We start from the raw sequence: 23,383 nt of genomic DNA, 5'->3' as shown, positions 1-23,383 counted from the left end.
ACTTATCCCCTCAATATGTAATACAAATGAATAATATGTGCCATAAAGTGTAATGTAACATCACGTGCCCCCCCCCCCCCCTCCCCTCTCCTCTAACAGCCCGCCCTCCCCTGCCGGAGGTGAAGGTGGTTCCTGGTCCGTCTGAGGTGGTTCGAGAGAGCAGCAGCACCACGGGTATGGTGGTGGGCATCGTGGCGGCCGCAGCCCTCTGCATCCTCATCCTCCTCTACGCCATGTACAAGTACCGCAACCGTGACGAGGGCTCCTACAGCGTGGACGAGAGCAGCAACCGCATCAGAAACTCAGCCACACAGCCCAACGGCAGCGCCAAGGACAAACCTCTGGGGATCACCAAGATCTCCAAGAACAAGAAGAACAAAGACAAGGAGTACTACGTCTGAGGCGGAAGACGTCCAACACACAGACATATACGCATACACCTTTATATATAACGGTATATGTACATAAATAGATATATTCTCCAAAAAAAAAAAAACACACAGATACACACCGACATAGACATGCTGTTAATGTTTACTCTCCAATAATCACATCTGCACACATGCTGGCAAGCACAAACATATACACATGTAAGCACACATACATTTAAGCACAAACATACACAGACACATACAGACTGGCCCAAGGGTGTGGACCCTTATTGTACAGTATTTACCAACGAGCAGAGCCACTACGAGAGGCTTGTTTTATGAACATAAAGACCATTCCAAATGATTTTTAAAAAAAAGCACCAGTTCAACTCCCAGTTAAGAACCATTTTTGGGTCCAGCCAGATAAAAAAAGACCAGTCACTCCCCTGCCACAGTAGGACCTCTCCTGTTGGACTCAGAGAGGTCACGGGAGACTTTTAAATGAAGCACATGGCAGACTGAGTGTGTTGAGCGAGAGGGCAGAGCACCAGAACAAATATGATATAAAAGCACCAAGACAAGCACTAAGTGTCTCTTCCAAGTTTCTTGGCCTTCCTCCCTGTTAGCAGACGGGACTCGATGAAGCACTGAGGATGCTGAAGTAACAAGCACACTGACGGTCCAAGTGTCATCCCCAAGCAACAGGACAGGGAAATCAGGGTGTAGCCATAGAGACAGTGAATTACTAGTGAATAGGCAGAAGCAGGGCTGGTGCCATTAATGTAACGGACGGGCTGTGGTGCTGATGTTTTACGGCACCCTGTAAATCACGAAGATGGAATCAGCAGAAAAACGGAGGGACATTTTCCTGGACAGGATACTTGAGACTTCAGATGCTACCTACAAACACCGGTCATGCATGACTGCGGTGTCGCACACACATACGTACAGCACACACGCACACACAGAAAAATATAAACAATCTATACCTGCAGACATACATGTACCTGCAATGCTAAAGAACCACCATATCTTCATAAGTGACACTGAAGACTATACAAGAAGACGATGGTGAAAATGACAATGACCATTATGATAATTGTTATGGCAATGATGAATATGAAGAACATTTGGGCAGAATAGACTCTTTGGGGAAGGGAGGGGGGGGGGTCTTATTGCACGTGAATTATCTTACTCCGTGTGATTTATACCGCGTTGAAACTCCAGAGGTGACGCACCACCATCATAAACTTACCACCTTGGCTTGAAGTATTCCTAAATACGCACTTCGAATGGTTTTTAAGTCTGTGGGGTTCAACCATGATTTAATCCCTGAATCGACTCTCAGTTCAAAGTGTGACCATCTCGAGTGTGCTGCATGCCTGAGTCTCTGAGCTGTGCTGTGCAGTGGTGGCGTGTCCCACTAAGTCGGTAGGTTTGTTTGTTTGTGGGAGGAGGAGGGGGGTGTTGCGGGTTGCAATGTAACTCCAGTGCAACGCCTGGATTTGTGCGCCCATCACAGGCCACGTCCTGTTTTCTAGCCTGATGTCTTATAGGCCACGCCCACTATACCTGCTCTAACCAACCACCTTTTTATAGCAAAAACCAGCCGAGGAAAATAATCAAAAACAGAACAAAGTAAATGTTACCATGTGTTGCTAATAGATAGAAAAGTCCAGTTCATGACGCCAATGACTATATGACAACCTGAGTTGCTTTGATTTCACTGGCTCTCCCTTTTCTCTCGTTCTCTTTGCGTCCTTTTGTCTTCATGCTATTGATTGACGGATTTTTCAATATTCATGACATGACCAATACACAGACAGATGGGTTTCCAATCTGGGCTACAGTATAATTATCTGTTTATGGATCTTTTGCTGCGTCTCAGGTTCCGCAGCTCAAGAATTGTAGCTCCATGGTTTATCAATACGAACAGTGCCATGACATGAACAAGCCCCTCCAGATCTGCTGAGCAACGTAACCAACCAATCAGATGCATGCAAAATTACAAGTGAAAGAAAGGACGTGAAAAGGACTGTGAGATTTGAAAGTATAATGTCAAAACTTTACTTAACATATTCCCTTATTCTCTCCATCCTAAACTGGCCTTTAACTCCTTTTTCCTCCCTTCTCTTGTTTTCCCCTTGTTTAGTATGTTTCCCTCTCTGCCCTCCGTGTCTATCGCTTTCTTTCCCCTCTATCTCTGTTGTGTTGCCATCTGAAACAAAGGAGGTGTCTCAACCAATGGGATACTACATCTAGGTGTTCATTAACCATGTTTATTTTCTATATGTACAATTTTTCTACAGTATTTACTTTTATTTTTATTGTTACGGTTCTTTGATGAACATAAAGTGGAAATTTATTATGAAAAATAGTTTTGAAGATTAATGAGTAAATAAAATATTACCCAAGTGAGCCCGGAGTGCGTTTTGTGTATTGGTTTGTGCGCCTGCAGATAGAAATACTGTGTCTGCCTCACATGGACCATGAGAGATCAGTGGATCAGTAAGAAAAACTAATAGCAACTCATCTTGTGTTAGGAAGCAGATCTTTAAAGAATAGTTTGTCATTTTGGCAAATACGCTTATTTACTGAAGATGAATAGCATTCTCTGTCTGATACACTGCAGCACCTCCAAAACTTAACACGTTATATCTTTTTTATTTCATCTGAACAAAAACAGATTATGACAATTTGCCGTTTTATGCTGGTTATGTACCGGACTTTTTTGTTTTTACCCTTTTTTTTAATAGCCTTATTTGTACTTATCTTAATTCACTCAAGTATGCGTTAGAGCTGCTTAAACTTTGGACTGCAACTATTAATCAAATAATATCTTGACAGAAAAATAATCAGCAAGTTGGATTAATGATTAATTAATGATTAGTAATTTATTAAGCAACAAGTCAGTATTTTTTCATCTGTCTTTCTGAATTTTCTTTAGCTCGTTTCTGATGTTTACTTTTGTCAAGAAGAATCGGCATTGTTTCTATTAGTAATTGAAACCTAAACAAAGATTAACGATTACTTTGTTAGCGCAGAAAGAAACTACAGCTCCCATGGAAATGTCATTGTAACGTCCATATCCCAAATAATAGATTAATCAACAATAAAATGAATAATTAGTTGTAGCCCTACTTTGGAAAGAGCTAAGCTGCTGTCTGTAGCTGTATATTTAACGGGCATACGTGAGAGTGGCGCTGATGTTAAAATCTAAATTCCCGCCAGAAAGTGAATCAGCATATTTCCCAAAATGTGGACATACTGTATCTATCTGCTTCTAACAAAATATCTGCATGCTGCAGATTCCCGCACATTCCTCCTATTCCCTTTCACCTCTTACTTCATCAAAGTAAGGAAAGTAGCACCTTTTCTTCCAAGTCCTGCTGTGTCTAACTGGGACAATAGACACACATAAACACCGCCTCGCACACACCACACAGGGCTTTGAAGTGTGCAGCGAGCAGTGTAAGTCTCTGCAGAGTTGCTGTTTGCCGGATGAAAGATCCCTGAGACTGCAGGGTTGAGCTCGCATCCTCAGGTGAGAGAAGCTACAAGAACCTGCTATTTCAATAAACACCTCCCAAGTGACGCTGTCTTGTTCTCCCACTGTTTGGCTTTTTTTAACTTTCTTTTTGCTTTGCACGGTCTGTGCTCAACAAAAGGCTTGTGTTAGGCTGTAGCCATCTGCCGCTGTGCTGTCCTTGACCACAGTCAGCTAAGATAGAGACACAGCCCTGTTATATTCATAGGGTAAACAACAAAACAACTCCGGTGCCAATCAGTTACTTCCTGCTAACATACACGTCCAACATTTACCGATGGAACGATCCCACACCTTTGGCCCAATAAGGCTGTCGTGATCGTCACACACCAGAAAACAACATTTGGATGGATAAAAACTGGAGCGAGAACTATATAGGCCATATTGTTATCGAAATCAACAATATGGTTGTTACCAGTGGCTATTTTAGGACATGTCATACATTTACAGACTTGGGTGATCTTTCGTTTGCGCTAAAGGGACAGTTCACCCCGAAATAAAAATTAAAAAGCTGAATACTACAAGTTTGAAAATTAAAACAAATCTGGGAGTTTGGATTTAGAAAGAAGTGAGTTCACCGGACCGCTGATCTTCATCTCTTCTTGAGACTCGTTGTTCGAGGCTACATAAGCCTCTACTAGATATCCTCTCTGCAGCAACGATTTGATACTATCCATCACAAGTCTGATGTTAAAGTGCAATGCTAAATCTGTGAATCTGTGGCCCATGAAAGTGCCCCACTAAAGCCATCTCAGTGAGTGAAGATGCACACCAGCAGGGCCCTGGAACTTGATCACCTAAATGGATTGCATGCATCGTCAATAATATGAGTTGACATTCAACTCTGCTGTGAAAAATGTTTCTTGACTTTTTGATGTTATGCATCTATTGACTTGTAGAGCAAGGATACTGTATATTTGTATTCTGCAGAGTTAAAAACTAGGCCATGGATTTTCCTCTTCCTCAGTCCTTCATTTCCACTCTTTTTTGCAGCTGCATTTGTCCGACTCTATCTATCTTCCTGTCTTTCTCTCTCTCCTTCTGTTTCTTTCTTACCTTGTTTATGAGCACAACTGTGGGAGAGTGTATGAATGTGTGTGTGGTCGTGTCAGGAGCTCAAGGCTGTGTTTTTCCTCCTGCTTTGAAATAAATCATAAAGAGCTCTGTTCATCCACATGAAGTTCCCACAGAACAACACACACAACTATGTATCAATACAAGAGAATCTGTGTGAAGAGCTGAACATTTAAAAATATTTTACATGGTTTGTTTGTTACATGACATGTGAGTGTGTGCGTGTGCGTGCATGTGTGTGTGTGTGTGTGTGTGTGTGTGTGTGTGTGTGGGTGTGTGTGTGTGTGTGTGTGTGTGTGTAGAGAGAGAGAGTGTCCTTGCATGCTGGCTGTCCTGCTGACGTGTGGGGAGTGCAGTTAGACAGGAATATTATGTCCATCGCTATCAAAGTGTACTCATCTTTCAACACAAATATGAGACAGGAGACTAAACAGATTCACGCCTGTTCCCCATAATTATTATGTGTTAGTTTTATGACATGACTTTGAAGTTAAAAGAAATTGAGATTTTATTAGATTCTCACATATATGAATGATAATTCATATCAATTAAACTGTTAATAATAAATAAGTGTTGATAATAATGTGGCACTACAATTATATAGGTGCAGTAGCTCAAAATGCAATAAAATGGCATTCAGAAGGAATTAGTCATTGTTAAAATATAATTAATCATTATTATATTAAGAGCAATTATTATTTATGCTAATTAGTCTTAATTTAGAAAAAATCACCTCAATGGGTCCTGGGAAATTGAGTGTCATGGCTCTGCCTTGGGTGAGTCCCCAACACTTGTCATTATGAAACCCAACCAAAAAAATAACAAGTCAGTACTAATAAAATTAGCTAACTAACGCTAATTGGTAGTTTACAGAAAAAAAAATGCAATGGAAATAAGTGTTTGATTTTAATATGTATCTTAATTTATATTTATATGTGAATGATTTAGTGTCTCTTTCTTAAAGTGTCAAAAATGACTAAAATAAGTAGGCTATTGTTAGCTAACGTTAATAACCTTTTACTGCATTTTGTCAGATTCAGGAATCCGCAAAAAAGTTAGAAATGTTTTTTTGTTAAGTCAAATATTACAAACTTTGTTTAACAAAAATGCTCTTGTCCAGCAGAGGGTAAGTGATTTCACTTCTGTATATTAAGCATCAATGTTTTGACCCAATTTGTCCGCTTTTTCCTCATAAGAATCAACTTTTTAGATTACAAATGAGGTGAATGTTGTTGTGAAGAATTGTTATAGTGTTTGATTTTCAAATCGGTTTCAAATAAGAAATTAATAGCTTACCTATTACAAATGTAGTCTTCTGCAAATCTGCATCCAATGCTTGTGTGATTTGATTTGAAGACACTTTAAAGATCAAGTGGAATAAATAAAATATGGAAACAGGTTTTTAGAGAGACTCCAGCATCTGTGCACTTATGTAGTGCTTTTACACACACAGACACACACACACACACACACACACACACACACACACACACACACACACACACACACGACACAGCAGAGACCTCCTACATCCTCAAACACCCATAAAGCTGTTCACACGCCCCCATTATTCACCACTGCATGGCAGAAAGCAACGTCACACTTCTACTCTCTCTTCGAACTGTTGGTGAACCCAAAGTGGATGGACGGATAAACATATATATCAAATGTGGAGCGGGGGCTCTGGTTGAAGGCCTGCATATATGAAAAAACACCACGTGGGAGAAAAAAAACAAAGGAAGACAAACAAGGAGATTTAAAAACCTCAAATACAACAATCCGAACTGTGGACAGACTGCAAAGATGATGGTGATAATTCTGATCACGTTAATAATTGTGATGATAAAGACGGCGTCGGCACCTTGCCCTGTGATGGACATTAAACCTGGAGTTGACCAAGCAACCCCGCACTTATGTTACCTGGGCTTCGGGGTAACAGAGATTCCCTCCAACATCTCCAGCAACACCCAAATCCTGTGAGTACAGACATACACAATGTACACAAATATTTGCAGAAATGTTGAGAAATCATTGAAAATGTTTCCATTTAATTTGTTCGCTGCAAAGTTATTTTTGACTCATTCCTTTCTGTAGATTGGAAAGCCCGGGAAATGTCCACATCTCCATTTCTTAATGCATTTTCTGTTATAAATGTGTATTCTCCAGCCCTGACTACATCATCCAGGGTTATTTTTCAGACTTTAGAAAGCTCAGAATTCATCATACAGCTGTTTTCGCAGTCCTCCTTATAATGAGTAAAATTACCTTTATGTGTAAAATCGATGTAGTGTCCCTCTAATCAACTACAACAACTGACATACGTCAATATTACAGAGAATGCATCCCAAAATAGTATTTCTCATTCACCATCGTACACCAATACCGATTCAGGGAGCATGCCATGTGGCCAATATCACATCCCGTGAACATGCATAATCATTTAGACTTTCCTCTCTAATCCTCTCTCATCTCCTCTTGGCTGAATTCTGCACTGAATTTGCAAATGCTGGTTTTAATAAACATTCAATTACTTAAGGGAATGTATGCAAAGCGTATCTGCTCGTCTTCAGCCACTCCCAGCGTTCTAAAGTGGCCACAGGTAAAAGATGCCCGCTAGAGTTTACTTTCAGTGCTTCTCACAAAAACACATTGCGTGTATCCTTGAAGCCTAACAAACTTGTTAAACGCATTTTTTTTCTTAAAACATTTGCAAAGCTGATGTGTGCATTGTTTACATGTACAACCTTCACAAGTGTGCAATCTTCTTCTTCACTGCACTTTGTACATCACCGCTACCGAACAGCGTGAAGCTGTTGGCAGGACTGTGTGTTGTTTTGTCCGTATGGTCGCACCACTGTCCACAAACAGCAATCATGGGATCAGTGCTAACGTTAGCATAACAGTAGCATAATTAGCTAGCAGTAGCCACCATAATCTACTAGTCATATTAGGACTGCATGATATAAGGAAATATTACTTGCGACAAATAAACTTTCTAAGAGGGATATTGTTACCAACCACTACAACGATGCTGGTATTGTTTTCACCTCATGAAAATATGTGTGTGTGTGTGTGTGTGTGTGTCTGTGTGTGTGTGAGGGCAGACTTTGAGACTGCGTTGGTGTTGCAACCGTGCCCGTACACCAGAAAGCCTTTTTGACATTTTCCTGGATTCATCCATACTTTCTCTTTTTCAACACAACATATTTTCTGTCAAATGTTGTATTTGTACTATGTTGTTTATCCTGTACACACGACATCTATCGCACGTCTGTCCGTCCTGGGAGAGGGATCCCTCCTCAGTTGCTCTCCCTGAGGTTTCTTCCATTTATTCCCCCTTTAATTATGGGGTTTCTTTTAGGAAGTTTTTCCTTGTGCGATGCGAGGGTCTAAGGACAGAGGGTGTCGTATGCTGTACATACAGTAAAGCAGACAAATGTGTAATTTGTTGATATTGGGCTATATAAATAAATTTGATTTCAATTTTGATTTGAACCGTGAAAGATGCAGTCATAAAAATGTACAGGTGTGTGGTTTAGATCAAAATGAAGGTCGAGTTTGAAGATTGCCCTGGTCCGAGCGAGGCCAGCGGGGGGCAATGGCCTCTTTGCTGTTCCTCTGAAGCACAAACATGCACTTGTGGGGGCGTGGCTTTAACTGAGAGGGGCGTTGAAATGTGAGTGACAGCAAAACAACGAAGGCTGAGGACCTTCCTCATTCATGTTGCCTTCAGGTACCGCGTATGATAGAAGTATGATTCAACATATTCCCGTGATTGGCAGTAAATCGGCAGTGCTCTCTACTCAGCAGGACACAACCTCTCAGCTGAGCGTGCACACAGTAGTCGACTGTTCAACCGGCAGCTGGCGCTTATGGATAAGTCCCACAATCAGAGGAATATGGTGTATAGAAAGTGTAGAATCATACTTCTTGCGGTACCTACGTTTCCTGAAGGCAACATGATTGAGAAAGGTCCTCAGTCTTCTTTGTTTTGCTGTCACTCACATTTCAACGCCCCTCTCAGTTAAAGCCACGCCCCCCCCCCCGCGCCAGATCAGGGCCAAAAGTATGAAACTGAAAAAAATACAATCTGAAAGTGAAAAAAATAAGACGTAAAACTGTAAAAGAAAAATAGGATCTAAATCTAAAAACATAAAATCTGGCTTTTGGTCCGGATTTAACTCCATATGTATCTTACTCACAAATACAGGCGACACACACCCACACACAGACGATGACTTACTTTGTGGCAGAACAGAAGTAGCGTCCATTCCCAAAAGATGTTCTGAGAACTCCCAGGCAGCAATGTGTGTGTTCTCATCTGTTCTGCGCTGCTCCAAGGTCAAGGCTCAGGAACAGTGGGATATTTACAAGTATGCAGCAATGGAGAGTCATTTCAGATCTGATTTACAACCACCAGATGCAAAATAAGCTCGGGGTCTTTGTATAGACATGCTGTACACAAAACAGTTTACTTGTTGCATGAAAAGAAAATCCCCAATATAAATGAGTAACATTGAAAAGGTGGAAATGATCCCACCCACGTCCCTGAACGCCACAATACAAAAATGTCCATCAATTGCTTTTTAAGGATTTCTCGTAAGTGAAACGTTCCTGTGATCGGTGTATCGCTGAGAGCTGATGTGAGAGGTTGTTTCTGTTTCAACAGGAAAGTTAGGAAGACGCAGATCACAGTGATTTCCCAGGGCACCCTCAGCTCCCTGCAGTATCTCAGGGAAATGTAAGTGTCTGTTGTTAATGTGTATTCTTCGATGTGGAACATAATGATAGGGTAGAAGTGGTCGGGCCACTGTTGAGGTCAGATGGGGGTCTCTGTATACAAACTAAAATAATTAATTTAGTCGTAATACAGATTTGTGTTTAGCTGAATGTTAACTAAACCCCTACATTTATTGCAACGCTACATTAGAATAAATCACATAATGTGAAAAAAGAAAGCCCAAAAATAATGAATTGTATTTGTGCTGCAAACTTTTTTATTTTGTCTTTAACTGTGTGTTAATAGCAAACACGATATGTATAGTATATAAAGCTAAATCATTTAAATGATCCCTGATATTAATAGTATTTCTACATGAGTTTGAATTAATCATGAAATTCCTAAAACTGAAGTATGGAATTTTATTTGCGCTACAAACTTTATTTGTCTTTTATATTGTGTGCTTGCATGTATAATAGCAAACATACAACCGATGGGATGTTAAATTAGTATTTATAATAATTCTTCCTCAAAATATAATTTATTTGCATGCAAAAGATATTTTTCTGTATCTCAGAATTCAGACACAAATAATCCTCATTATGTCATTTTTGTGATATGTTCGCTTCCAATATATTCAGGTCTTGAGAAATATAATTGTGAACGTCATTTGGGAAACATCCCATAATTGTTAGTAAATGAAGCTTCCATAAAGTTGGAAAAATTATCATTTATATCCTTTTATTTACCCTCATTTCCCCACTTCCTCCAACTTTAGCACCATATCTTGTAACGACATGCTGGAGAATATCAGCGCATTTGCCTTCGCCGGCCTCCCTCGGCTCACTGAAATGTGAGTACACAGTTTTCCACAAGCCACCGGTCGAAACTTCATTTATACAACATGCTTGCGTGTTTAGTCTTTGTTATGGAACAAGAAGAGCTGCAAACTCTGAGAAAGCTGATCACCCAAACAGCTGAGGAGTAAGCTTGGCAGGGTGGTGGAGACAAAATATGGCAAAGAATGAGTGTGAATGAAGACCCAACAACTAATATATATATATATATATATATATATATATATATATATATATATATATATATATATATATATATATATATATACAGTGCCTATAGAAAGTCATCTTACCCTGTGAAAATCTTTACCTTTTGTCACATTACACCCTGGAAACTAAAATAAATTAAATCTAACTTTTTTGAGCTGCATGTACACATTATAACCCTCATCAAAAAATAATGTAAAAATAAATATGGGCACGTATTAAAAATTAATTAGTGAAATACCTGGTTTGGATAAGTGATCAGCCACTTAGAGTATAGGTCTTCAACAGGGGTACTGCAGGGGGGTCGCAAAATTGTTTGTAGATAAAGCAATTAATAATAATAATAATAATAATAATAATAATAATAATAATAATAATAATAATAATAATAATAATAATAATAATAATTAAAGTTTTATTTTATTTTATTACAATTCTTTTTTTTTTGCTTTGTCATTCACATTCCCTCCTCCGCTGTACTTTGCGAAGGGCGGCAAAACACACCTACAGTCAGAAACAGAGTGGAGGAAAGGAGAGGGGCGAACTAAAATAAATTTCCACCACGTAGTGGAAAGCGTATGGCACCACCAACACCTTGCCTAGATCAGGCCGTCCGTCCAAACTGGATGACCGAGCCACAAGGACATTGATCAGAGAAGCTACCAAAGGCAACTTTGAAGGACTTACAAGTCTTTATGGCTGGGACTGGTCGGTCTGTGCATGTGACGACAATCTCACAAGCTTTACACAAAGCTGGCCTGTGTGGCAGGGTGGCAAGAAAGAAGCCTTTTCTGAAAAGGTGCCACACTCAGTCTCGTTTGTGCAAAAACACACCTGGAAGACTCTGTTGCCATGTGGAAAAAGGTTGGATGGTCAGATGAGACTAAGATTGAACTTTTTGGACTGAACTCCAAGCGCTATGTTTCGCGAAAACCAAACGCAGTACACCATCCAAAACACACCATACCTACTGTGAAGTATGGTGGTGGCAACATTATGTTGTGGGGATGTTTCTCTTCAGCAGGGGCTGGGCACTTGAAGGGACTGAAGGGAAAATGGATGGTGCCAAGTTCACCCACATTCTTGAGGAAAACCTGCGTCATTCAGCTTCCAACACAACAACGATCCTAAACAAACCACCAAAAGAACAACGCAGTAGCTTAAGGACAGGAAGGTGAATGTCTTTGAGTGGCCAAGTCAGAGCCCTGACTTAAAGCCGATAAAACATCTGTGGATGGACTTGAAGAGAGCAGTCCATCGCCGCTCACCACGGAATTTGACTGAACTCGAACAATTCTGCAAGGACAAATATTCCCCAATCTAGGTGTGTAGAGCTAGTAGAGACATATCCAAATAGATTGATGGCTGTAAGTGCAGCAGAAGGTGGCTCTACGAAGTATTAAATGAGGGGACTGATGACTTTTCCAACCCTGTTATTCTAGTTTTTCATTTTTTATTAATTTTCAGAACTGTCGTCTTTCTTTTCATTAGTTTCAGGTTGTAACGCTACATTTGTAAATAAAGCTGGAAAAAGTCTAATTTTTTTAATGGGTTTTGATTTCAGGCAGTACAGCAAATAAAGTAACTATTTCAAAGGAGTATGATGACTTTCTATAAGCACTGTATATATAAATGTCATATTCTTCTTTACTAATTTGTGTATCCCTTAGCCACATCTCTGAGAATGTTGCGTTGAAGAGTATAGGGGCTTTTGCATTCTCTGATCTCCCTGAACTCAGTAAGATGTAAGTATACCTGGTGGGATAATGGCAGCTGTGACACCCTGTAACTGTAATTAACAATCATTTAATTAATGGGACTGTGTGTGTTCCTTTCAGAACCATAAGAAATGTAAAACACCTGAGCCACATCCATTCGGATGCATTCAGGAACATCGTGAATCTACAGTATTTGTGAGTAAACAGTGAGAGTGCAATACTTTCTTCTTCAGTTTCTGTTTTTCAAGCTGATTGTGAGTCCAAAATGGGTCACGGGTGACAGGCCTACTTGTGACGGGCCCCCACACGACCAGAGACATAATTTATTAATTAGCTTGGATCCCCCTAGAAGAGAAATCAAGTGTCAAAAACGTTTTTCCACTAAATGAGTTCATTTCAGCCATGTTAAATATATGTGTTGCAATTCTTCTTTATAAATTTGATTGATTCATATTTTTGTCACACAGTATCAAAATAACTTTTTATTCAGCACAATGCATCACTGTTACTTTTATGTTTGTCCCAATGTGTGAGAACTGGGACAGATGAACAAAGCAGTTCATGGTTTAAAAAACATTAATAATAATAATTAATTAAATATTTCTGATTTCATATCATTAAACGTCCACAATGAACCCCCCCCCCCCCCCAAAAAAAAAAAAGAAAACCTGATTTCATAACTTCAATTTGTTTCTTAATAAAAAGGTTGAAAGTTATTGCTCTTAGACAGAATACTTGACGCTGATAACATTTAATAACAAATGTTACAGCTGTGAGGTTTCTCTAAAATATGGTTTGATATTTCAAATCTTGCTTATCAAAAAGCGCTAAACATGGTAGATATAATACTTGCTAAACATCAGCTTTATTATTGTGAGGATGTTAACATGTTTGCATTTAGCTTAAACCAAAGCACTACACTGTGCCTACAAGTACAACCTCACAGAGCTGCTAGCGAGGCTTTAGACTCTCAGTGTTGTTTTGAAATATTCAAGTTTATTCTTTCTAAGGTTTTGTATCAGTTCTGAATAATCGGTGTTTTGCAGAATCCAATATTTCCGAGATACTGAATGTTAAACATTAACAGAAAAAGGACAGTTATTTGGAACAAGGCGCTGATTTATCACCCTGCCACCTGAACTTCTCTTTGAGTTGTCTTGGAATCTCTTCACTTGCTAATTTGTGTCTCTGTTAATACAATGAATGCGACATTGTTAAATTTTATCACTATGACTCAATTCAGTATGTGTTGTTCGGATGCGTCAGTGTGAATGTAGTAACATTTGGTGGTTAATCTGCATATCACAGGACCATCTCCAACACCGGGCTGAGATTGTTTCCAAACTTCACAAAGATCCACTCCGCAGCCTACGACTTCCTGTTGTACGTCTCAACACAGAAATGAACCACAAATGCCCACACACCATTATTCCCACATGCATTTGAACATGTAGGCTATTGTATGCATACAGAATTAAATATGCCCAGAAGAAATCACACCATTGAACATTTAACACTGCAGTTAAAACCTACGCAATGAGTAGTCCTTACAGAACAGAGTATCAGGAATACAAGCCATCTGTCGCTCGTCTCCAGCCTTTAAAAATCCTTCTTCAAACTGTTTCCCATCTGACATGTATCAGCTTCAAAAAGGAAGTGGATTCAAAGGGAATTGTTGCATGTATTCCTGACATTTATATTATATATAGTACATTTATATTTTAAGTACACATTTTATTTTATATTTCTGCATTAGCACTACGACACTTTAAAAATATTTATGATCACTTATTCAGTCACTTTTACAGTAAGCCAGGACAAACAGGAATTTTATTTGAATTGCACATTGTATAGCTCGAAATGACAATAAAGCTTTTTGATTGATTGATTTGATTGATATTGAGTATTGTACATATATCTGTTGTTTTTACTTACTATTTACCCTTTTTCTTCTTTATGTGCTGCTTAGTGAACTGGAAGAAAACAGCGACATAAAGAGAGTCCCCAGCAATGCCTTCAGAGGCCTCTGCACTCAAACTATCGGCCTGATGTAAGAGATTCATCACTTTTTTAGAAACACGTGCACCACCCTCGCACAGCTCCGAGTGGGCATAACATGCGCTATGATGAATCTTCCCTGAAATGCTCTCTGCCCTCTTTATCGGGTCCAGTGCTCTCCTACTTGTCTTCTGCAGTTTTAACACTCTTTCTGCTATATTTATCGCCTCTTTATTTTTTATTCCATTGCTACTTTACTTCTTATCCTCTATTTCCACTCCACTATGTTTGAAAGGGAAATATATGACATATATATATATATATATATATATATATATATATATATATATATATATATATATATATATATAATATAATACATTTTTCTAACAGGTTACTAAATGTTTTCTGTGAATAAAATATGATACAATGTTGCAGTTCTAACTACTTGACAGAATGTAAAGTAGGTCAAAGTAAATCCCTCTGGACCGACATTAAAATGCATCTCAAATGGTGATGCATCAGTAATAATTATCCAATATTATATTATATGGTATATTAAAACATTTATAATTAATCTAGATAAAAATAACTTTTAATTCTTTAAGTGTATTTTGATGATAATACTTTTTGTACTTTTACTTTGACTTACATATGACTCCAACTTCTAATAGACAACTTTTATTTTGCAGTATTACTTTAACTTAAAGCAAAAGTTATACATTTTGTGAAATATACTTATGGAGAATTGTGGCATTACTACTTTTACTTTAGTAGAAATCTTAATATTCTACCAAGTCTATGTAACAAATGTAGTTTGCCGACAGTCTCAAAGGTCTCAAAGGAAGTCTTACATAATAATAATAAATACAATTTATTTTGTGTGGTCTGTGTACTCATACAGCTTTAGACACTGAGAACAAAAGAACTGCACACATTAAAATTAGCATTGATAGTTCAGAGAAGTTTATTGTTGGGAATGGTTTGTGTTGCGGCCACATGACTATAATTTGGCTTCTCTTCCTAATGACAGACGGCTTACCAGAAATGATATTGAGGAGGTGGCAAGTGACGCCTTCAACGGCACAAAGATGAAAAGATTGTGAGTCACAGGCAGACACACGATAACAAACAGAAGATTTACCAAAAACTGTAAAAAATAAAAAAAGATTCCACTCACATATTTAATTTGTCTCTCTTAGGTCCCTAAAAGGAAACATAAAGCTTACTGACATCAACCCCAACGCCTTTGTGGGTTCCAGTGAGTTGGTGGTGCTGTAAGCATGACATCCAACAGTAACTTATGCCTACATGATTCACCCTCCTCATCATCACTTATGAAACTAGTAGAAAACAAGAAGAATTGTGGCATTTGTGGGGTGGCTCAGAAACACTTAGAAACATGGCAGATTTAAGGTAAAAAAATCAACCGAGAGCCGGAAATGTGGTGTGGAGAGAGTCTATTCCCCGATCAAAGAGAAACCCATTTCTATTGAAGTGGCAATCAGAAAAGAAAAGACTGTTTTTGTTTTGGACTGTCATTGTGGTGTTTTTTGACTCCACATCCCAGCAATCAGTTGGCAATCAAACAGTGGCTCTTCCTATCAATCCAGGAAATTTGAGTTTCAGTCGAAGCAAAGCTGGAGGGTTTTTTTCTAAGCAAAATAAATATATATATATATTTTATGAACTGATAAAGACATCTGTTAAACATGGCCTACATTCTGAAATTATAATGATGTTTCGTCTCTGTTAGATACCAACTTGTTTGCATTTGTTTGTGCAGGGACGTTTCCAACACAGCCCTCAGATCCCTGCCGGACTACATCCTCGATGGACTCCAGAAGCTGATTGCAGAGTCCGCCCCCGATCTGAAAGTACTTCCTCCTGTGCAGCGCTTCACCAAACTCCGCCAAGCCACCCTGACGTACCCGTCACACTGCTGCTTCTTAGAAAAGATAGACGGGAAGATAGACGGGAACAGGTACTATTATCATCAAAAAGATGTCTGAACACATTATTAAAGAACATATGCTTATTATGTGATTATTTATTTATTTCAAAACAAATGTTCAAATTTAAAGAGTATATATATTGTAAATATTTTAGCAGTATTTCATATTTGTTATTGATATCTCATCATGACATTGCTGGTTAGTTACCATTCACTAATACTGTAATATTGCCCACAGAACTCTGATCCCGAGATTTTCTTGTTTTAGAAAAACATGTCAAAAAAGTCAATATTGTATTAGTGGGAAAAGTATGGATGTTGTTTACAGCACTTTTTGTATTTTGTTGTATGCTAGATCGAGGTTGCACTCCTTGTGCTCCCACCCCAATGCAAATAATATTAAATTACGAAGGGTCTACTGCTACAACTCCACCTCCATCACTTGCAGCCCAACTAAAGATGCCTTTAACCCCTGTGAGGACATCATGGCCACCGTCCCCCTACGGGTCCTCATCTGGGTCATCTCTATCCTCGCGCTGCTGGGGAACGCAGCAGTACTTCTGGTCTTGTTAGGTAAGAAATGGGACAAACATTACACACTCTCTTTCCTTATTTCTTTCTTTCCTTCCTTTCCCCTTACCCTGTCCTACTTTCTCTCATCATTTGTTTCCTTATTTCCTTTCCTTGTTTTTACTCTCTGCCTTCCTTGTGTTCTTTCTTCCATGCTACCTTCTTTCCTAATTTCCTTCCTTCTTACAGTTACTTGCTTTTGTCTTTGTTTATAAGCTTATTTTATTCTTATTAAGGTTTTCACATGACAGCTATATTAAGCTTTAATCTCTTTCTCAATAATATAATGTGGATGTGAGGACATTTTACTGGTAATATTTATTTACCAAGTACCTTTTGGTTTCCCAAGATTTAGTTTTGTCATTTTCCTTTTCCTCATCAGGCAGCCGCTCCAAACTGACTGTTCCTCGTTTCCTCATGTGCCACTTGGCCTTCTCTGACCTTTGCATGGGCATCTACCTGATAGTCATAGCAACTGTGGACATGCTCACTCGTGGCTGGTACTACAACAGCGCCATTTACTGGCAGACGGGCCTGGGCTGCAGGACTGCAGGCTTCTTCACGGTGTGGATGTAATCCTTTGCATAGATATGATAGCACTACATAAATCACAACACTCATACGTTTCTGTCCGTTTCTTTCAATGACAGGTGTTTGCCAGTGAGCTGTCAGTGTTTACATTAACAGCGATCACACTGGAGCGCTGGCACACCATCACACACGCTCTGCGGCTCGACCGTAAACTTCGCCTGAGACACGCATGTGTTGTCATGACAGGAGGCTGGATCTTCTCCTCCCTCGCCGCTTTGCTGCCCACAGTCGGGGTCAGCAGCTACCACAAAGTAAGTGCTTTGTATAGGCCGCATACTCCCCATTCAACTTCCTACAACAATTTACTGTTTGTTCCTTTTAGAATTTACGTGCCCTTGTACACTGTGAGATTTTTGAATATGTGTGTGTTTATGTGTCTGTATTTGTTTGTGGTACAGGTGAGTATCTGCCTGCCCATGGATGTGGACACTGTGGTGTCTCAGGTCTACGTGGTGTCTCTTCTCCTCTTCAACATCCTGGCCTTCTTCTGTGTGTGCGGCTGTTACCTCAGCATCTACCTGACTGTCCGCAACCCCTCGTCGGCGCCGGCCCACGCTGACACCCGCGTGGCCAAACGCATGGCCGTCCTCATCTTCACTGACTTTGTCTGCATGGCTCCGATCTCCTTCTTTGCTGTCTCAGCCGCCCTCAAGCTCCCTCTCATCACCATCTCAGAAGCCAAACTTCTGCTGGTCCTTTTCTACCCGATCAACTCCTGCTCCAACCCCTTCCTTTACGCCTTCTTCACCCGCACCTTCAGGCGGGATTTCTTTCTCCTCACAGCTCGCTTCGGCCTGTTTAAAACCCGGGCACAGATTTACCGGACGGAGACTTCCTCCTGTCAGCAGCCGGCGTGGACCTCTCCAAAGAGCAGCCATGTGATGCTGTACTCCATGGCCAATACATTAAATCTAGATGGGAAATAAGAGAGCTAACTGACTTCAAAAATCCACAGATACAGACTTTTTGCTGGATTGTCTCTCCTTGAGTAATATTGACAGAATATATAATGCACCCATAAGTTACAAGAAATTCAATTCACTTGTGCAAGTTGAAGAGACACTGAAAAGACTGCTAGATCCTCAATATGATGCCCAGACTCATCTTTCTTATGCTTTGGATGACATCATATTTTGTTGGTATTTATGTATGTCTGATATGTTGCTGGTATCTTTTGGCTGCTCACCAGCCACTGATTCTGACTTACAACAACACAGGGCACAAGTTTCCTTCCTAAACCATGTAACCCATGTGTAAACACTACTGTATGTACAGAAAAGATAGCTACAGAACAACTGCAGATACTTTGACCAAATCTAGGTTGAATAGCTGTCCTAGATAATGTATTGCATTTGTTTTAACTTGTTTGATACGTCAGATGGGTGGAGTTTAATTCTTCATAACAATATAGATCACAAATAAAAGAGCAGAGGAAGTTGAGTAAACTGATTTTACTTTCATGCATTGTCTGAAATGTCATCCATCTGGCGTCTCAAGATAATGAAATAAACTGAAGTGCTTTGAAACAGTTTAACAAAGGTTTGACACTTGGGATGTCAGCATACTCACATCCAGGGATCAACATTCATTTAGCATTCAACATTACGATTGAATGATATTCATTAAGAAGCACACCACAGGGACCTACTGATTAATAATCTTCTCATACACTCTGTCTGCTGTAGCTCTCCATGCCTCCACATCCCTCCTACCCTTCACTTTGTCTTAAAAATGAAGGATTAGCTTTACACTGTTACTACGTTTATCGTTTGTAAATGGAAGTATTATTAAGTGTCACTTTTTAAAATATATATATATATCAGTGTAATTTGTACAAAATGTATCTTTGCGATGGTTTTCCATGTCATTTATAAATGTGTTTATTATATCTTCTCTGCTTGAGTAGATTTTGTATAGTGAATGTGAGGAGTAGTAACAAAAGGAACATACAAACACACACGAGCTGTCTTTATCTAGAAATGCTGTCCTTCAGAGCATCGAAAGCTTTCAAGGACAAAGTGACCCTTCCAACATCTGCTCTGTGTGCCCGGGTGGGTGTAGGAGGGGAGGGGAGACGACACAGCTGCTCTTTCTGCTTATTACAGAAGGATGGATATGGTAGCTAGATAAAAACACACACACACACACACACACACACACACACACACACACCCCCCCCCAGGGTTTCAAGGCTGCAGCTGCGAGAAGGAATCCGAGTCCATCTCATTGATATGGATACACTGCCTCCCACATGCCAACATTGAACGTGTGGCTGCATGTATATTCTTTAACCACCAGGTGATGCTACTGATGAAGGATTTTTTTTATGGATCTCTGCTCTGTTGTGAACCACAACATATTTAAAGTCCTCCTCTCAACAGAAACAAAAAAATCAATTTATAGTATTCCAAAAAAATAAATAAACGGTAGCACATTCCAGATTTCTAAATCAAAGAGGACAAAATACTCACTTTTTATTTGCGCGTCTCAGCAGAGTGTTTGCAGTATCCATATTACAGATTCAATACAGTAATATACACAATGGCTGAGTTAACACAAAGCTCTTAGTTAGATCCAATTATATAGGAACCAATCACTTTCCTTTTCCCATGACTAGATGCCAGGACCTGTAATGCTACCACCCATATAAAGGGAAGATGAGGTGGTTTGGCACAGGACAACTTTACAAAGGGATGTTAAAGAACCAGGTCAATAAGCAACAGTGCAAAAAAAAAGGCATTTATTCACTTAAAGTTTACTGAAACAAAGGGCAACAATTAAACACAGGAATTTCAATTAAACTAAATTAAACTGAAGAAACCGAACACCAAACAAAAGAAATGTGCCAACCCCTCTCTCTCTCTCTCTCTCCTCTCTCTCACTCTTTCTCAGCCTCACCTAACTGGAACCTACCACCTGTAAGCCCAGGGTGAGCGAAACCGAGCAAGCATCTAAATCACACAGAATAATGAACATATACCATTAATACAGGATTTTTAAATTAATCCTAACATCTCAATCTAGGTATGGGCACCCATCCATAACAATGAGCACACCAACAGTCATAGAATGTAATTTACTGCAGATCTATCCCACCTATCTTCCTACATCTTTACAGTGCCCAGCCCCTCCATGGCAAGAGGATTTAATTAGGCACACCTGTTCCCTCTTTCCTTGATTGAGCTTCTAATTATATTATAATTAATTTAATGCTCCTTTAATTAACACTTGGAACATGGCCTAGTGAACAGGGAGAAATGCAGCCTATTCACAGGACCAATAACTATTATATAGTTAAATCTGATCTAAACCCTATTACATACAATACGAAGCTTCACAACTCTGTTTTTAGCCATCTTTGATTCACTATTAAGACCATACACTAGATGACAGTAAAGGGACTTTTTATTAAACCTCATTCATTTTCATTGTTGGATGGTCTTACGGAAAATCATATATCATTAAATGTCCAGTGGTCACATTCATAGCATGTGGGTTTCAAAAGATAACAAAAAGTCTTAAGGTAAAATGTAGTTCAAGCTGAAGCCATCATGTGGTTTCATAGTGTTGAATTTATGTATCCAAAACATTTCTGTCTGGAGCCAATTTCCAAAACCAATTGATAGTAACAGCAAAGCACAGCGAGAGGTCAAATAATGTAGATACAAGAACATACATCAGCTTGGAAGTTGAGGTTTAACAGAACAATAAAATGTACTATTCTCTTCACAGCTTGTGGTATTCTTTCAATAAATGTTTTCATTGAAAAATATATTTGTAACAAAACAGAGACATCCAACCATCACTATTATGTAAAAAATAAAGTGTTGCTGTCTTCAACCATGAATAACGTTATTTCTGAGAAAGGCTGATCCAGTAAAATGTTGCTCCGGACAGAGCGCTGGGTAATAATGTGGCACATTGGGGCCTGCAGGAAGAAAAAAAAAAGCAGTGGTGAAAGTAGTATTCAGATCCTTCACTCAAGTAATAAAGTACAATACTCCACTACAATTAAAAGTCCTGCATTAAAAACCTTGTAAGTGTTATCAGCTAAATGTACTTAAAGTATCAAAAGTAAAAGTACTCATTGTGATTGTTTTTACTGGACAGGAAAGGTATGACATATTGTATATAGCTGCCAGACAAATGTGGTGGAAAAAAGTACAATATTAACCTCTGAGATTGCATAAAAGGAACATATAAATGTAAAGAACAAGTACCTCGAATTTGTACAGTACTTGAGTAAATGTACTTACTGTACACAATGGAGAAAAAGACATTAGTGTACAGATGTTTCTAAATCTGTGCTGCTTTTAATAATAATAATAATAATAATAATAATAATAATAATAATAATAATAATAATAATAATACATTTTATTTGTAAAGCGCCTGTCATAGCTAAAAGCAATCTCAAGGTGCTACAGAATACAAAACAACAACAACAGACATAAGGTTTTAAGGAAAGGCTTTTTTGAAAAGAAAGGTTTTTAGTTCCTTCTTGAAGGAGTCGGTGGCCTGTGGAGCCCTCAGGTGTTCTGGGAGGGAATTCCACAGGTGAGGAGCGGCTGAGCAGAAGGCCCGATCGCCCATGGTGCGGAGCTTGGTCCTGGGGGGGTGGAGCAAAGTTTTTTTAGTGGAGCGGAGGTTGCGTGTGGAGGTTTGTGGAAGGAGGAGTTCCTTGAGATAGGGAGGAGCATTTCCATGTATGCACTGATGGGTGGCTGATGGCTTTTGCTACTCACCAGATATTTTGCTGTAACTACTTAATGCAATAACACTCAGGGCATCCTGTTTACCTTAATTTGACTTTAATTTGTTGCATGTTGCACCCCTTTCTCTCCTTGTTTTTCCTGTCTACCTCTCCACTGAAAACTATGTAATAAAAAAGCCACATAAAAAAACAACAACATCCAACCAGATATTGGCAGAATGTAGTTTATTTGAGAACAACTCATATGTATAACTATGATTGTGTATATGTGTTAACCTTGATTATTTTAACCTAAGCATTTATGATTAAATGGATTACATTCCTCTATATTGTAATGTAATCGTCCTCAAACTTATATTCACTGATTACTAAAAATGATTAATCGCTGCTTTTGTTGAATGTTTAAAGGGTGTATTAAGAGCTCCTACATAATGATCTTCTCCACATCGAAAACAATATGAAAAACTAAAACTTTTGTAACAATACAACACAACAGTCTCAGTTGCTGTGAGATCATCGCGTAATCATTTGCAGCCAAACAATGCCATCTGGTGGTCCAATTACATGTAATGATACTTATTGACCAAACGTGTTTACTAAAATTTGCACCCAAAATCTATCATTTGAAAAACTCACATCCTGCAGTCTTGAAAAGTGGCTGTTAAAAGATTTTTGTTTAGTCTCAGCTTGAATTCACGTCAGTTCAAATTGATTCCAATTGTATTGCCAATTAATACAGTATTAATGACAAAAGGTCATTAAATTCCCTCTTCTGTTTAAATCATTAGGTAATACTTTAGTTTTGAAATATAATCATAACATTTTAAACATTACTGTAAAATGTTACTCCGCTTATCATGCTCCATCTCACAATTCATGTACCCTGATTTGGCATTCACATTTCCATTTTACTTTAAGATTTTTGAAGTTTGAAAAATGTATAAACTTTTTAATATAAACATTTCCTGCAACATTATCACAGTATCTGCCCTCCATATGCTCGGTATGTTCCACTCATATCTTCATTGACATAGGCTATGGCAAATAAATAAATCCATTAGA

The 23,383-nt window shown here is 38.9% G+C and overlaps 2 protein-coding genes across 25 annotated transcripts in view; both read left to right on the top strand.

The window, feature by feature from the left end:
- Positions 1 to 2,789, top strand: part of nrxn1a (neurexin 1a) — a 55,202-nt gene extending 52,413 nt beyond the window's left edge. For 17 of the 20 annotated variants that reach the window (XM_029457182.1, XM_029457198.1, XM_029457203.1 and 14 more), the window contains one exon: positions 100 to 2,789. In XM_029457182.1, coding sequence (XP_029313042.1) covers positions 100 to 401 — 302 coding nt within the window. In that variant the 3' untranslated portion in view covers positions 402 to 2,789. The remainder of the gene's footprint in view (positions 1 to 99) is intronic. The other 3 variants (XM_029457200.1, XM_029457199.1, XM_029457201.1) reach the window with 1 other exon arrangement.
- A 3,800-nt stretch (positions 2,790 to 6,589) lies between these two features.
- On the top strand, positions 6,590 to 19,047 carry fshr (follicle stimulating hormone receptor). 5 transcript variants are annotated; one of them, XM_029456199.1, is made up of 14 exons: positions 6,590 to 6,968; positions 9,662 to 9,733; positions 10,491 to 10,565; positions 12,447 to 12,521; positions 12,615 to 12,689; positions 13,803 to 13,877; positions 14,464 to 14,544; positions 15,526 to 15,594; positions 15,695 to 15,769; positions 16,279 to 16,476; positions 16,895 to 17,019; positions 17,399 to 17,580; positions 17,667 to 17,858; positions 18,006 to 19,047. In XM_029456199.1, exons 1-14 carry the CDS (start codon positions 6,796 to 6,798, stop codon positions 18,531 to 18,533), a joined length of 1,995 nt encoding a protein of 664 aa, XP_029312059.1. In that variant the 5' UTR covers positions 6,590 to 6,795; the 3' UTR covers positions 18,534 to 19,047. The 5 variants fall into 5 exon arrangements, with proteins under 5 accessions (XP_029312059.1, XP_029312057.1, XP_029312058.1 ...); XM_029456197.1 differs by having other exon boundaries at positions 16,802 to 17,019; XM_029456198.1 differs by lacking the exon at positions 12,447 to 12,521 and having other exon boundaries at positions 16,802 to 17,019.
- Positions 19,048 to 23,383: the final 4,336 nt, after the last annotated feature.

Source organism: Cottoperca gobio, chromosome 19, assembly GCF_900634415.1.
Source record: "Cottoperca gobio chromosome 19, fCotGob3.1, whole genome shotgun sequence".
NCBI classification, from domain to species: Eukaryota; Metazoa; Chordata; class Actinopteri; order Perciformes; family Bovichtidae; genus Cottoperca; species Cottoperca gobio.
Note: the sequence above shows the minus strand (reverse complement) of the source record. Positions and strands in the feature narration are given on the sequence as shown.

Bases quoted from the DNA above. Each gene is read 5' to 3' on its own strand.
- fshr (XM_029456197.1), top strand. From the start codon at position 6,796: ATGATGGTGATAATTCTGATCACGTTAATAATTGTGATGATAAAGACG. The intron at 9,734-10,490 runs GTAAGTGTCTGT...CTCCAACTTTAG, and splicing joins CTGCAGTATCTCAGGGAAAT to CACCATATCTTGTAACGACA. The intron at 17,581-17,666 runs GTGTGGATGTAA...TTTCAATGACAG, and splicing joins GGACTGCAGGCTTCTTCACG to GTGTTTGCCAGTGAGCTGTC.